The sequence below is a fragment of the Calonectris borealis genome, chromosome 1, assembly GCF_964195595.1.
Source record: "Calonectris borealis chromosome 1, bCalBor7.hap1.2, whole genome shotgun sequence".
In the NCBI taxonomy this organism is placed as follows: Eukaryota; Metazoa; Chordata; class Aves; order Procellariiformes; family Procellariidae; genus Calonectris; species Calonectris borealis.
In genome coordinates, this window is record NC_134312.1 from 41,374,072 (window position 1) to 41,390,680 (window position 16,609).

Here is a 16,609-nt window from a genome sequence, read left to right on the forward strand (position 1 = left end):
TGTCTTAAGGATGAAATCTAATTTCAGTAAAACCCAAGAGCTACCCTTTAAAATGACCCCTCTCCTTACCAGTAAGAGTACCTGATATAGGACTACTTGATTTGGTTTAAGAGATTTTCAGGGATGACTTATTTTCCTTTATAAGTCTGTATTTAGTAAGAGAGAATGCAAAGGAGCTGGCTAGCTAAAACCCAGAATTTGTAAGCTTAAAGTGGTTTGTTGTTTTTAATATGTATGCAGAATAAAATGAAGATGATGTTTTGTTTGGGGGCTTATAATGTACAAAAACTTCTTTCTTGTAGCTTCTGAAGTTGCTGGCATTAAGAAAAGCAACCAAAAGGGTTAATAAAGGTAACAAAAAGGGCTCTTTAAAAATTAGAAACATTGGAAACATTCTCTCTACTCCTTTCCAGAAGACAAACTGAACATAATTCCACTGTCCACAGTTCCTCCCAGTAATGTATGAGGACGCGTTTGTTCAGTTCTGTAAGGTTAGGGGACAGTTGAGTTATTAGTGCTGTATTAGGGAACACATACTGTGACCGTACTCCAGCCAAGTCTCGATCTGAACGTCCTTTGCAGTACCTATGTCCCCTGACACTTTTAATTTTTTATATACGTTTTTGAATGTCTGTGCTTTATCATCAGCAGAATCTGAAGCTGCTGTGTGCAAATCCACCCTGAATTTCACAAGCAAGTATGCTATGATGTTGCATCTGATCATTCATCTTTTCTGAAAGTGGGATTAGTGGGAGTTTACAATTATCTAGCTTTACTTCTCATGGAAAGGTATCGCAAAACTAATGGGACTAAGATACAGGAGCATTTTTCTTGAGGCAAAAATCACACAAGTCAGAGCTCGCCACTTACATTTTCCAAGATAAGTTTGATGATTATCCTGTAAATGAGCATTGATTTTTTTTTCTGTAGATCCTATTACTTTCTATCCCAGAGAGATTGTTCTGTCTTCTTGCATACCTATTATAAATGTATAGCAAACATTTTCTCTGTACATCATTGCTTTTTTCTTAAAAAAAGACGCCCTAACCCCCAAAAAGCACAACCTCGCCCCTTCCCCGTGAGGCTCTGAATGCCAGATCCTGACTATTTTTTAGTGCAGCCGAAGAGACGGATGTGCTTTTATAACTGGCTGACCCACGAGGTGGCACTAAAGAGAAAAGTGACAACTTGGCTAATAAAAAGTGAAAACCAAAGGCAAAATACCATATGCTGAATCAATATTATTTTAATTAGGAGCACGCTTCCTTTATTGTCAGTTAAATTTTATTTTGTGAAAAGCCTTAAAGCTATATAGCAGCAAAGATGGTTCATTGTCCCCATCCCACATCAAAAGTTAAGTTTTAAAGAGAATGAACAAGACATAGGTCATCCGCTTATCACAGTTCCAGAATCTCAGGAAGGATAATTGTGATCAAAATGTAGTTAATTAATTTTCTTCTCTAAGGAATAAAGGAATTCAAATGAACTAAAAGCTGAAATCTTCTTTTCAGTTATTAGTCATGTTGGCAAGAGATATGACATGAGGAATTATTTATTGTCTGCAATGTGAATGAGTTTTCTACTGGAATGTTTTGATTGCTTGATTTTTATGCCTTTGCTGTTGAGGGCTCTGGTCTTATTTCATAAACAAATTATTTGAAATAATATGGTTCTGTGATCAAGAATTTTATACCAAGAATTTTATAATTTAGGGGTTAAATCTTGTCACTTTGATAATGAGCATGAATTCTCACCGTAAACATCTTAATCATGAAACTCCTTTTGAGATCCGCGTTACAAGTGAGTGGTCAGATTAACACTTTTCTAACAAGCAAGTAGCAACCATGGCTGTTCTGTAGACTGCTGACCTGAAGCTTACAACATGATTAAATAAATTGCATCAGAGTAATTTCTAGACCTTTATAACCAGACTAGCTATAACATTTTTATTTTTTCTGAATTGTGTGCCTATGGGATCAGTACTATTAAGGGCGATAGGGGGCAGGAGTTTACTTGCAGAGACAAACTTAAAACAGTACCAATGCATTAAGGAAAAAAACCCTTTAAACTGATTCTAAAGTATTTTTCTGTGAGGTGTGCAGTATTACAGAATACCTGGTAGCGTGCTCTGGGACCCACCAAGTGATCAGATGTATTGGTAATGTATTTTGATGCTTAATGAAATTGCAACTTCGCAACCACCCTGGAGATGAAAAGTGACCCCATGTGTAGCTTGACAGACTGGAATCTAGAATGACTGGGGAGGATATTTTCATGTATTTTAAACATTGGTTAAAGCTTTAGTGCTGGTAATGCATTCAGAATAATTTTATCACCACAGAGTTACTTTTTTGTTGTTTTTAAATCCATAACTAGTATTCTACATTCAAAGGCCTCATTCAATTGGTTCTCATTATTCATTGCATGAAGAAATAAAAGCATCTATTCCTCAGGATCCCAGTAAAAGCAAACCCAGGCAAATTTTGGCCAAGACGAGCACTGGGTAAGCGCTCCCGCCCATTCAGCTGACCTCCTCTACCCTTTAGTAGTTTCTCTCTCCCTGTTTAGGACTCCCCTTCAGCACTTGCTCCATTTTAAAGGCTAGTCCACAGAAAGGCACGTTTCAGCATGTACCAAAGTGCGTTGTTAGAATCAATTATAAAAACACGGCAACCAGAAACACACGCTTACCTTCTTCCTTGCAGTCCTTACTCAGAGAAAGTTTAGGATCAATCAGAATTTGGACTGAGGAATTTCACAGTGATTCTGTTTGTAGATGTTTGTTATTATTTTTAGAGATTGTTCCTCTTGAAGGACTGATGCAGGCTGTATTGCCCTCAGCTGTTAAATTTTGGCCACATTTCTTCAAAAATTGTCTATTTTATACTTATCCAGGACATTTGGCAAGTCACAGATCCCTAAGGTATTTTGATTGGGAAGGTGAAGATCAGTGCGTATATCCTTAAAATAACTCAGGGAGTCCATAGGAGCATATGACTGGTTATGGTGGAGCTGACTAAATACATTCACATACTCATATAGTGTCTACTGGACACAAAAATGGGCCTGAGGCAGGTGATGGTAAAGCACGACAAGGAGGGACTGTCTAGCTCAGCTAAATCAGGAGACCCACAAGGGAACATCCATATTCTTTCCTTGTAAAATGGGAAATGGGATATTGAAAAAAACAAGAGCACTGGATGTTTATAATGCTTTACAAAACACGCTAAATTCTGGTACTGCATTGACATCCAGTACCAGAAGTCTGAACGTGTATTGTAGAATTAAATGGACAAAGAGATTATCCACAGATCTAAAAAAAAATGTGCTTTAAAATAAATTTTAATGGAAAAAACCCTCTTGCCTTGCCCAGTACCATGTTCTTTGTATTTTTCAGCAAAAAGGTGATGAACTAGCAGATAAGACACGATCTAGGTGTGGAAATGTTGGTTCCTAACACAACCTGGATTTTCCACAAATTCTTGTTCTCCCCTTGAGACTAACTTCTTACCACTAATTGATTCCAATTAGCCAGTTTGAAGTGTAATTATTCAGTGAAAGAAACAAACAGTATTATATCTATACTCTGCACCCCATTACTAACAACATGGCATTACTGAACTTGTGAAATTGAAACTGCTTATGCTTGGGAAAAAACCACCTTCAATAAGTTGTGTTTAAAAACACCGAGAAAAAAACATTTGTAAAGAGATTGAAATATACTTTAACTAAAACTTGCTAGTGGAGAACGAGGACACTTGTTTTCCTTCTAAATTGCTGCTGAAATGAGGAAAAAGAAATCAATGGAAGAAAAAGAAAAATCAGTTGCTGAAGAGACGTGGATAAATATGAAAACAGAACATCTGGGGAAAACAATGCATCTCAGCCACTTAATTTGGAACTTTAAAATATTTAATTCTCATATGAAAGTAGATTTTTTTTATCCTAAAACTTGAGATAGAAAATGTTGGCTTTTGAGTAAAAAATACGTTATAATATAGGGTAGTACTGAATAGTTTTTAAAGGATTGAAATAAAAAGGAAGAAAATTCCATGGCAAAGGATGGCGATGGTACGATTTCAAAGCACAGGGTGAATGGGAAGCAGCGGGTGGTAACTGAAGCCTGGTGGTACATAGGCAACACTCCATTGATGCCTCCTTAGATGTTCCTTCCAACATGAGAAGCGACCGAAAAGAGGTGATGATGAGAGAGAAAGGAGGGAGGAGAAGAGGATAGATTATTAGGGAGCCTGTCTGTCCTGTGGTAAAATTCCAGCTTCTCGTTAGATAGGAGTTTACCCACAGCATAGTGCAGCACCATGCCCCTTCCTCTTATGCCTGTTCCTTTATAAAAGGAAGAATAAAACTTGTCAAAGATGAAGCCGTATCTCGTCACCTAGCCATCTCCAGTTATAAACTAAACATAAATAGTGCCTAATGCCACTGGACTCAAGTAAGAAAGAAGGTCATTTATGCAGGTGACATGAGGGTGAAGGAGCAGAGGAGAACGGTAGAAGGAAAGTTCCTTTTCTTGGTATGGTTAAGCCAGCACAAATCACTGTGTGTCAGCTTGTTTTACAATCCAGTGTTATGGCTGTTTCAGCTTTTAATTAGAAAGTCTTTCCCTTAGCATTTTTCTTAGCAGCAATTTTTAAAATAAACACAAGGTGTATTCACCAGTGCCATATGTTAAACCTGACATGTTACTGAAAGTCTTCTGGAAAACAACCCCCACCAAAACCCACTAAAGGTAGGACCACTGTGCCAATCCACTCCCGTTGGCCCACTTGCAAGCCTCAGGAGGATGCAACTGTCCCCTGTTAGGCAGGGGCACTTCTTTGGGGAATTAGTCCTAACTTGCAAAGTCAACAGATGATAGGCTGCTAATTTTCTCTTTGCTTCTCTGGCAACCTGTTGTGGCTTGGAAACAGTCATCCACCACTTGGTCCCAAAGACAGTGGTAAGTAACAGCCACACGGAAGCTGGGTCTATGGGAAGGGAATAGTTCATAATACTTTGGGAGGTCACCTTATTGATGTGTTTTGATGAACATGTTAGCAGGCTATGACGTGTAGTCCATTTTAGCACTTACACAGAAGGGGTTAAGAGCTATGGGTATCCTTGACTTTGAAGTACGCAAGGAGAATCCAACTCTGACCACAGAAATGCCTGACTGAGGCTGAAAGGGTCAGTGGAGCACTGACTGATGTGGGCTGACGCAGTCCTTTTCCCCTGTAATTCTTCCCTGTATAAATTCCAGTTGTTTCTGAGCTTTGCATAGAAGGACATTTTCTGAGCCCTTTACCAAGGGGTTTTTTGTGTGAGCGGGGTCAGTATGATAAAGTCTGTCTGTAAACCTTTGATATACTCGGATGGATCACTCAGGTTAAAAAGCAGAAAAAATTAGGCAGCCTCGGAAAGCCATAATGTGCTGATCCCCTGTTTGGATGAAGTGTACCCAGCTGCATGATATACAATAAGGTTGCTCATTTATAGAGCTTTTCTTCCAAGACTGTAAAGCACCACTGTGAATACTGAGAGGTGTTTCTGTGCAATCTTAACATAACACAAACCACAGCTTTATGGGGAGTCCCTCATCAGCTCTTTGCTGGCCATAGTATAAGCTGGTACAGAGTCGGAAACTGTGCCGTCTGAAGTTTATCCATGTTTCTTCTGATACTTGTCTAGGGAGGGCCATCTCCATAGTGATTCAGTTAAGGTGAGACATGCTCTTTTATTTTGTATGAGTAACTGAAAGCCTATCCTATAAGCTCATAAAATGTGATTGCATACAAGATGTTGATGGCCTAGGGGAAGTTTTGAACAACTGGGAGTAATTTTCAGGATTTTACTGAAAAAATGATCCATGATGTATTTTCCAACAGTCTTTGCAGAAAGACCAAAGGAGTTGCAAGCTTCAGAGGTGCTACCCATGAAATCCATGTGTACGCTTATAACTGTGGACAAAAGAAAAACCAGTAATTTTTCCCAGATATACACAAATTGTTTCTTGGGAGCCCCATGCCTTTGTAATTTTCCATCAAAATGGCTATATATAACAATCTGTACACAGAACTACTTGCAGAGAGTAGCATTTGGGAACAAATTAATAAGTTAATACCTCCCTTGACCTGTATCTGGTCAAGCTACATTTTTAGAAACCCATCATTACTAATATGAAAAGAGGTTAATCTAGTAATGTGCACTTTTAGAATGATAGATGAGTCGAGGCACATGAGCTATTTAACACTGTACCTAGCAGTACCTTCTTATCGTAAGTCTCCAGACTGACAAGAAGCCCAAGGAGGGGCTGAGGGTGGGCTGCAAACCTCTCAATGCTTTGTTTGAGTAATGGGACCAAAGTTGCAGGTGAATATAAACAGCCTTAACTCCCATCACTCATGCCTTGCTCCAGTATTTTGACTGTGCTATTTCAGCTTGGCTTAAAAGGAATTAGCCTCATGGCTTGTTACTAGCATGCACCTTAAATCTTTTACATACCCTCTCCGATACTGGCCCTTCAATTTACAGACTAATATTGCCAAAACTGATTTGTGTGACTGACTGTCTCAGCTGGTTTTCGAAGATCTCAGCCCAGAGAGTTATGTATTTGTTATTTGTATACCGAGAAGGCCAGAATGATGTTCCTGTGCTGTCACATGCAGCTGTACATCCCTCTTTAAAAGTGGCAGAGCTGGTTAGCCCAACTGCCTGGCACTCACCGCTTTTCTGAGAAGGCTTCACAAAAAGCTTAACCTGTGAAACTTGTAACTACTCAATTGTACTGAATGAAAAATGTGATTAAAAATTAAAAATATTTATAAACAACACTCAAACTGTTCCACTGTGTTCCAAGCTACTTCTATTCTTGAAGCACATCTTTGCCCGAATGTCTCCCTGTGCTGCTGATGGGAACAAACATAACATAAAACGATTGCAGAAAGCGATAGAGGGGGACACTGCCTATTTTACTAATGCCTGATACTGACAGCCTGCATACGAAATCTTAAACGCAGGCACTTCTCTTGTGCCCATTTTTAAAGGGTTTAATGAAACATATAGAAACTGACATTTTAAACCTGTAGCTTTGGATGTTATTTTGCAGCGTCAGTTTCTTTTTTTTTTCCACATCACATAGCAATAGTTTTCTACCTTTGTGCCTTAAACTTCAGTCAACAAATATGAAGGCTATTTTCAGATAATAAAATGTTTCTGTTCTTTGGCCTGTTTTAACAGGTAGGCAGCCAAATAATGCCACAATAAATACGGGGGAAAACTAGTTATGGAGCAAGACCTTAGTCCTCTTAGGACATACAAACCCAATTAGCAAGTGGGTCACCATACTGATGATTAAGAATAGTTAAGATTACAAGCCTTTGTTAGACTGTACTGCATGATAAAAACAAAGGCTTAATTCCTTCCAGGGAAGGCAGACCTATATATATTCCTTATATGCAGGAATATATAAGAAAATATAAGGAATATATAAGGAAACTGGTAAATTCCTTATACTTCAACTGCTATTCCTTAGACTTAAACTGGTTTGAGTGTCAGTAAATGATCATTCGTATTCTGCAACAGCATGCAAACTCAGATAACATTTCTAGAAGATGTAGTAGATTCAGAGAAAACAGAGATCAGGCATTCCTTTGGGAAGTAAAATGTCTAATATATCACATTTCATGAAACTCTGGTGATTTGGTTTGCTTATGAAAGAAGTGCAGGACTTGACTCTCATTTTTTTTTCTTCACTATGGAAAATAAGGCCCTTATTCTGCAAATTGTTATGTATGCATTTAACTTGACGTACAGCATATATTCTCGTAGATTCCACAGGACTGAATGCCATGGATAAACACATATGTAACTGCTTAGAAGATTGGAGCTAAATAGCTTCAAAGAAGAAAATGAATGCAGATAGATAGTTTTTGAAGTATGCAAGCAAAATAAGGGGAACAGGGATGCTTTCAGACATTGATCTAGATCCTCGCTGTGCAGATTAATTCTGTGTTTCTGCAGTCCCTATGTGCAAAAGTTTGGGCGCAGGTGGAAGAAGTGGGCTCAGATTCAGTAACTCAGTTTTCCAGACCGGGGTTCACTCCTAGGGCTACTCAAGCCACGTGTTGGCATATTACCCCAAGCAGCATTTAACACGTCCTTAAATCCCTCCAACTGAGAAGCAGGGTCCAGCATGGGCAGGAGAGAGAGCAGGAGTGAGAAGACTGTCCCGGGGCGGCAGAGTAAAGGCAGGGGGATTCCTGAAAGTCCCAGCCAACACTTACGGAGTGATTTTTCTCGGCGTATTAATCCTATCGATGTAAGTAGGGGTATTTATCCTTTTTTCGGCTCCATCCCCACGTTAGTATGACAGCGCTATTGTCGTCCAAACGTGTAGTCGGCAGCTCTTTATTAAGCCACAGTACCGGCGCTCAATATTTATGCGGAGAGCACACTCATACGCGTGTAACCCCGGGAAGTCCTGCGGCTCGGAGGCTTTGCAGCCGGGCAGCCGCCCCGTCCCCGGCGCAGCCCGGCCCTCGCCCTCCCCCCGCCCCGGCCGGGGCTCCCGCCACCGCCTCAGCGACCTCCCCCGGAGCCGCCGCCTGTGACACACCGGAGAAAAGCCTCCCTCGTCCCCGCGTCGCCCCCGCCTCCCGCCCCCGCCCGCTCCCCCGGGGCGCCGCCGTCACCGCCGGCAGCCGGAGCAGCCGCTGAAGCCGAGGGGCGGCGGGGCTTGCCCGCCTCTCCCCCCTTCCCATCCCTTCCCTTCCCTTCCCTCGCCTCTCCCCGGTGCCTATATATAGCCGCCTCTGCCCGAGCCAGCCGGGAGAGGCTCTGTACCTGCAGGAGACGGAAAAGACAAAATAAGACAGGAGCCGCGAGGAGCTACTCTCCGGAGCCGGCCCCGCCAGGTGGAGGAGAAGAACGGGCCCGGCGCCGCTGTCCGGTGCCGCCACCCCCGGTGCCGGGCGAGCCCCGCGGGGGCGGCCCGACCTGCGCGGCGGCGCGGGGCGCGCATGGCTCGGGCGCTGCCGGGGCCAGGCGCGGAGCCCGACCCCGGCCTCGGTAGCTCGGGGCGCGGGGGGAGGAGAGCTCCCTGCGGTCGGCGGCGCTAGCGGGGGGGCCGGGCGGCAGAGCCCTCCCCCTCGGCGCCGAGGAGCGCTCGGCGGCATGTGCTGAAGTGCCCCGCAGAAGCCGCACAAGTTGCCTGCGCGGCGCGGCCCCGGTGGCCGGACAGCGGGGAGCGTCCGCCGCCGCCGCCGGCTCCTGCCTGACCCCGTCCCGTCCCGTCCCCCCGCCCGGGGGCCGCTCCCCGGCGGGGCTGCCGGCAGCCAGGGGTGATGCGGCTCGCCGGAAAGTGAGAGGCGGCGCCGCGTCCCCCCCCGGGCCGAGGGCCCCCCTGCCTCGGAGCCTCCCATGCCTTCGGGGCCCCCTCGGGGGGCGGCGGCCCCGCGGGAGGCGGGGGCGGCGCTGCCGTGATGGCTCTGGAGGAGAAGCGGGAGAAGCGCCCGGCCGTCACCCCCATGATGATCGAGGAAGACGCCGCCCTGCGGAACGGCAGCCGGGGGCTGCCGCCGGGCCCCTGGGCCGAGGCGGCGGGGCCGAGACCCCGCACCACGGAGCGGCACATCGCCGTGCACAAGCGCCTGGTGCTGGGCTTCGCCGTCTCCATCCTGGCGCTGCTGGCGGTGACCATGATCGCCGTGCTGCTCAGCGTCCGCTTCGAGGAGTGCGGCGCCGCCGCCGACGGCCCGCCGCGGGCCGGCGGCAACGGGAGCCTCTCGGGGGCCGCCCGGCAGCCGCCCGGCGCGGGGCAGACCCCCGGCCGGCCGGAGAAAGAGGAGGAGGCGCGGGGCAGGGAGGCGGCGGCGGAGGAAGAGGAGGAGGAGGAGGAGTGGCAGCGGCGGCGGGAGCTGCCGCCCTGGGCCCGGCCGCGGCTGCCGCGGCACCTGCGGCCGCTGCACTACAACCTGATGCTGAGCGCCTTCATGGAGAACTTCACCTTCAGCGGGGAGGTGAACGTGCAGCTGGAGGTGCGCAACGCCAGCCGCTACATCGTGCTGCACGCCCACCGCATGCACATCGAGGCGGTCCGCGTGGCCGAGGACAAGCTGGCCGGCGGCGTGCGGGTGGCCCGCTCCTTCCTCTACCCCCAGACCCAGGTCTTCGTCGTCGTCCTCAACCGCAGCCTGGAGGTGCAGAGAAGTTACAACCTCAAGATCCTCTACAACGCCCTCATCGAGAACGAGCTGCTGGGCTTCTTCCGCAGCTCCTACGTCCTCCACGGCGAGAGAAGGTAGCGGAGCGGGGGCGGGAGGGGCTCGGCGGGCGGCCCCGCCGCCGGCCCGCCTCGACTCAACTCGGGCCGAAGTTGGCGGCCCCCGCCCCTCCGCGCCGAACTTCGGGCGGGGCGGCGCTAGGACCCGGCGGGCCGCGGCGCCGCCAGGCGGGTGAGGCCGCGGGCTCCGCGGCGCGCTGAGGGGCGCGGGGCCCGGCCGCCTGCCGGGGGCTGCGGGTGGTGAGCGGCGCGCTGAGGGGCCGCCCCCGCCCAACGGCCGCCCGGCAGGTCGGTGAGCGCAGGCCGGGCCTGGCCTCCAGCCGCCGCCTGTCTCGCCGGGGGCCCCTCCGCCGTCCGGCCGCTCCTGAGGGCTGGTGCTGGGGAGGCGGAGCTGCGGAGGCTCTCGGCGGCCGCGACCCCTTCCCCGCTCCGCCCCACCGGCCGGGGTCGGGAGGGCGGCCGGCGGCGGCGGCGGCCGAGGCTGAGGGGGTGTGTGGGAGCGAGCGGGGAGCGGGGGCGGGCCGGGCGCCGCCGGGGGCGGGCGGAGCTGCCTCGGTCGGGCAGGGCTGCGGGGCGGCTCGGTCTGGGGCCGTGCGGGAGGCCGGGCTGGGCCGGGCCGCGCTGGGGTCAGGCGGTGCCGCCGCCAGGTGAGCGGAGCGCTCCGCCTGCGCGCCCGCCTCGGGCGGGGGAGGCTGCGGGCCGTAGCCGGCAGGTCGGGAGATGCCCCTGCGCAGCTTGGAAATGGACGGTGGTAACGAGTGAACTTCCAAGGGTGACACGAGTAAAACGCACCGCCCGCTCTGTCCCCGTCGGGGCAATCCCGGAACGGGAACTCCGGGTCTGTTTAAAAAACACTCCTGTGTCCAGCCACCCTGTGTGCTCGTGTGGCACTGCCTTGCGGGGTTACAGATAGCAGCGTGTAGGGGAGCGAAACTTCTCTGCTCTTTTGTTTTCATCTCGTTATTTGAAGAAAAAGGTGGTGGGATGTGATTTCACTTAACGTGAATACATTTACGCCGCCTGCTGCAACTGAGTCACTGCAGATTTACACCCTGTGACAGAGCAAACCTGGTCAGTGTTCAGTTTTCATGCAGAACAAGATTCGATCTCGATCTGTATTTACTCTTATTGTAGCCCTTGGGTCCCTGTCGAGGCACTTGTTACGGTAGGCAGGGTCACTATGGAGGCCCCGTTCAGGCAGTTACAGAGGCTTTTTTTTTTAGTAGTTTTCTCCTTTAATCACAATCAGACTTTGTAATAGAAAAGGAAGATGGAATGGGCTTCTTGACAGTTCTGGCATTGTTTATCATTTTAGAATTAGTTTCTTTTTAAGCTGTCCTTTTCTTGAAACATCTGTGCAGTGAGAGGTTCTCTCTTCCTGAATCTTACTGTTCTGTACTGTGAAGCAAAGAGTTTATAGTTGGAAGAATTGGGCAAAAAAAGTAAGTTGGACAGAAAAAGAGTGCTCACCAACTCAATTAAATCAAAAGCCCTCGTATTAAAACATATTTTCGTTACTATGATTAGTGACAATTTTAAACAGCCTGATGTTAGAACTGCAAGCAGGATTGTGCGGTTTGTGCGATTTGTCATCGCAGTGAAATAAAATGGAAATTTGGAGAAGCACGGTTGTAGGAGAAGATGCAGATAAAATGCCTTTTACCACTGAGGAATGAATGACTAGGGTAATCAGGAGTTTGTGCAGACCTGTATGGAAATGGGCAAATCAGAAGACAAAATACTGCTTCTAGCAGGGGGTATAATTCACTTTACAAACTCAAGAAATTATTTAAGAAGTTATTATTCTTGTGTGTTTAGACTTTGTATAGGAATAATTGAACTGTCAAATAGGTGTTGCAGTGAAATTTCTCCAAAGTTACTGTATTACACTTCAATACCGATGCCCCAATTATGATTTAAAAAAAAAACAACACTAAAAAAAGGCCTGTTCACTTTTTGAATGATCAAGCTGGCTTAAGACATGGAGTGAAAGGTGATGGTAAAATGTGTTTCTCGGTACTCTTCGTGTAACTTTTCAGATACAAGTTGCTTTGTTTTTAATAGACTTATAGTCATATTTTAATACACAAATATAGTCATATTGGGTGAGATCCTTACCTTGTGTAAGGTAGCATTGTTCTCTTGAAATCGGTGGCATTTTTTCTTCGTACCAGCTCATTTATATCTCTTCCAGTAAAATGCTGTTTTTAAAACTGTAATCAGTGCATGGTTATAGTTTCAGGTGTTTAATAGAAGTACTGTTTTTCCTTTTCAACTGTCACAGGCTTAACGACTCACTGTAGTATAAAGTAAATAATACGCATTTTAAACCAGGGAACTTCTTTGTTCAGAGTGTGCTCTTGCAGTGTAGCAATTTGCATTTTGATTAATAACCCATTTTTAATGTAATACGTATAACCATTTGTAGTCCTTAAACATGGACGGCTTCTACTATGATAGATAGACAGGCTTCTCTCATGCTCTGAGAGACCTTGGTGTTCCAGCAGGTCTTTAGCTTTTTGACATCTTTATATTCAATTAAAATACAGCAACATCGTTCGAGTAGCGGTTGCTATAAAAGGGTCTAAACCATCATTTTTCACTTTTGTTGTACATGAGGAGTGAATAACTCTGGCTAACTGTGAGGCTTCACAAGCATAGTAATGCCTTCACTTTATAATTTTTTTTTCATAAAGGTAGTTAATTTTCTGTGGTCTTCACAGGTGAAAGTCATAAATCAGCCTGAAATGTTGATAGCCACATAAAAGTATTTATTTTCTTACGGAAATCTTTCCTACTTTAATTGAAATGTGAAATGCAAGTGAGATGCTACAACTTTACTTTGCATTATGTGCCAGAATTTACTGGCAGTAATCAACAGACATTTAATACAGAGCTATTGTAGAGTACCATAAGAACATGCATGCATAATTTAAATGAACATCAAACTTTGGCATAAATGAAAAGGAAAAAAATTTCCTTACATCACGCAAACAAAACAAATGGACATATTCTTCCATCTTATAACAACTAAGATGTTGAAATAGATAGGTTGTTGAGGAAACACATGTCTTCCTTTAGCAGATGAGATGGAATTAAAACACCTGCAAATTACTGCTGTGGGTATGCTGAGAAGACAGACTGCAAGGCTGTCATTCCCAGAAGTACAACTTTTTATGGTGATATTTTGGGGAATTGGAGATAAAAATGTCAGTGCCCAGAGAGATGTGGAGAGAGAGGGATAAAATACTCAGCTTGGTCTTCACTTTTGGCGTGCTGTAGAAGTTTTGCTTGTTTTTTCCTCCTTACACAGGAGAAATAGATAAACACAGACAATGTTTTGGTTTTTTTTTTTTTTTAAACGTGTGTAAGGATTTAGTCTTTGGGAAGCAGTTTTTAACTTTCTGTTTGTTTTGCTTTATGGCACAACAAGCAAATCGATCTTTGGTAGTAATGCACATGTTATAAAGATCACTGTTATTGGTAGTTGATGTATTTTTAGTATGAAATATTGACTGCCCAGTGTTTGCCCAGTTATGTGTATGCGGATATATCTATCTCTCTGTGAGAGTACAGAAGATGCAGAGTTTACCAGGTTTTATTAGTGTGGTGAAGAGATTGTTTCAATGACCTAACACATAACAAATATTAAAAGACTACTAATAGGATCTTCAAGAAGTGAGAGGAAAAAAAAAAGGTTCCTTATTTAGAGAGTGGCAGAATATATACAGTGTTCCCTAAGTATACATTTGCATGTGTGTCTGAGCTCATGAAAATTGTTAATTGCGGAGGAAAGTTCATCATTCTTGCTTTATTAATAACAGGCCAGTACAGTTTTCCATGCTCACTTGAAGCTTCTGTTGATGTCTGTTGCTGTTTAGAGTGTGCCTAGAATGCAGAATCACGTCCACTTGAAATACTTTGCATATAAATTAAGTTGCTTTGCTTCATTTAATTGGCTGATTTGGCTTTGTTGCACTGGTGCAAATCCACTGATAATATGGAATTTTGTTGGATTAACACTGGAATACCTGGCACCAACTTTTTACCTTATATTTAGCAACCTTATGCAGAATTATGACTTTAGTAATCCATGTTTTATAATTATACAAGAAAACTGTGATATGATGAATTCCTTTAATAATTACGGGCCAAATAAGGCTTTTTATTTTAGACAAGAGACCAATCGTAACTGCTTCAGTGGTGGAAAAAATTTTCAAGTTTTTAAAAAATTAACCTTATTTGAAAGAGGTAATAATTTCACTGGAAAACATGTATTTAGTTCTGTCAGGCTTGGATGCACTATAGCAAGATAAAAGTGTAACGTTTCAAGAAGTTTATTTCTTTGTTGTTTTTTATAAAATAATGCTCCAAAATATGTATAAAACCCAAGAAGTTTTAGAAAAAGGTAATTAGATACTTTATTTTCATTATGGGCTACCTATTTTTTTCTCCCTCAGCGTTAGAGAGTATCATGTTGCAGAATAATGCTTACAGACTGATTAATAATAGGTGCCACCATTTTCATTATATCAGATCTATCCACCCATCCTCTTCCTTCAGAGGAATAACAGATGATTAGTCAACCTCTAAAATTCTGATAAATGTTTACCTTGTATCTAAAATTGCATGACTATTTCCACTGATGGAACCTTGGAAAGTGAGACGTGAATCAATACCACTGGAAAAGCCTACATATGTACTACCTTTCCAGTTACGTAGTTGGCTCATAGTCATTTTCTCATCCTGCATGCCTCCAGAAAATATTCCTATCAAGCCCCATAATTCAGCCTTTCAAGTGTAGCTTCTTGTTTCTGCAAAGAGATCATTGCACATGGGTTTTCTCCAAATGTGTAAATACAAGTCTCTACCCAGAAAAGTTCCTATTCTCTATCTGGATTAAAATCTCTTTAGTTCCAAAGAAAACAGTTACAGATTTTATTGTAAAACTAAAACCTTCCCGTTCTCTACAGTGGCATAATAAATGTCTTTTCGTCCTTCACAGATCTTTTCATAATTTGACCTATTAACTGAGAACATCGATTTATTCTTTATAAATTACACCAGAAAAGAAAAGCACATGTAGAAGAATGGTGAACTACTCTCTGCTGGTTTAATCATTTGCTTGTATTTGTAATTCTGCAAAGCTCACAGAATGGTTTTTTGGACTTGCACAGTCACAGCAGTGCTGCATAGACACTATATGTGTCTCAGACCTACATGCAACTGGTAGAGAAATAATCAGCAGTGGAAGACCCTCTTGAGTGCGCTATGTGACCTTAAGTTCTCATGCCCAAAGAAAGGCAAAGTGCCCTGTCGGTGTCTCAGGGCAGAGTGAACTCCCTGAAGGCTGTTAAATCCCGATTCGAACGGAGGACTGTGCGTGTTTTACATCGTATAACCAATATTGGCTAACTTTTTTTCACATATTGATGAGCAAAACCGCTAGAACCTAAAGTTTCATACAAGGCGAGGGATTATTTATTTCACGTCGGTGTGGTGTCTGCAAATTTGTAGGAAATTTGTAGACCATTACTTTATATCAATTGCGTTGCAGTACAATTAGTAAGAAAGTGATAAAGCAGTGTTCAAACAATGTATGCATCATACAGTTTGTTTCCCCGACCCCCCTTAAAGCACAATAGTCAAGCAATGTCTTCTTTGGTACATCCATGAAACAACTGCTGTGCACAGTTAGTAATTGCCTTTTTTTTTTGTTTGCTTCTTTTATAGGTTTCTTGGTGTTACGCAGTTTTCTCCTACTCATGCCAGAAAAGCCTTTCCTTGCTTTGATGAGCCCATCTACAAGGCCACTTTCAAAATCAGCATCAGGCATCAAGCAACTTACTTATCTTTGTCCAACATGCCAGTTGAAACTTCTGTTTTTGAAGAAGATGGATGGGTTACAGATCACTTTTCACAGACCCCTCTCATGTCCACGTATTACCTAGCTTGGGCAGTGTGTAATTTTACATACCGGGAAACTGTCACCAGGAGTGGAGTAGTTGTAAGTATTTCTAATGTTGTATCAAATACATTTTGTTATTTTGAAAACCCTCACTTTTTGTAAGGAATCACAACATCACATGCTTAAAGTATTTTCTTGATTAACATTCCTAAAATTTGCCAATTTATTTAATGATCGAGTGTATTGTTTGGGACCTTTTCTGAAGGTTTGTCTACCATTTTTGGTTTGTCTGATACTTTTTGTAACAGGTTAGCTTAGTAGGTGTGGTTGTCTGATGACATTTTAAGCTTTTAAGTACGGCATTTCACTTCATTTTGATTTTCTTGGGAAGTTTTCTCTTGTTTTTCCTGTAGCCTTTTCAA

The 16,609-nt window shown here is 44.3% G+C and overlaps 1 protein-coding gene across 1 annotated transcript in view; it reads left to right on the forward strand.

Moving 5' to 3' along the window:
- Nucleotides 1–9,479: 9,479 nt before the first annotated feature.
- TRHDE (thyrotropin releasing hormone degrading enzyme) overlaps nt 9,480–16,609 on the forward strand; it is a 218,084-nt gene continuing 210,954 nt past the window's right edge. The window contains exons 1-2 of the mRNA XM_075150062.1: nt 9,480–10,297; nt 16,013–16,286. Coding sequence (XP_075006163.1) covers nt 9,480–10,297; nt 16,013–16,286 — 1,092 coding nt within the window. The remainder of the gene's footprint in view (nt 10,298–16,012; nt 16,287–16,609) is intronic.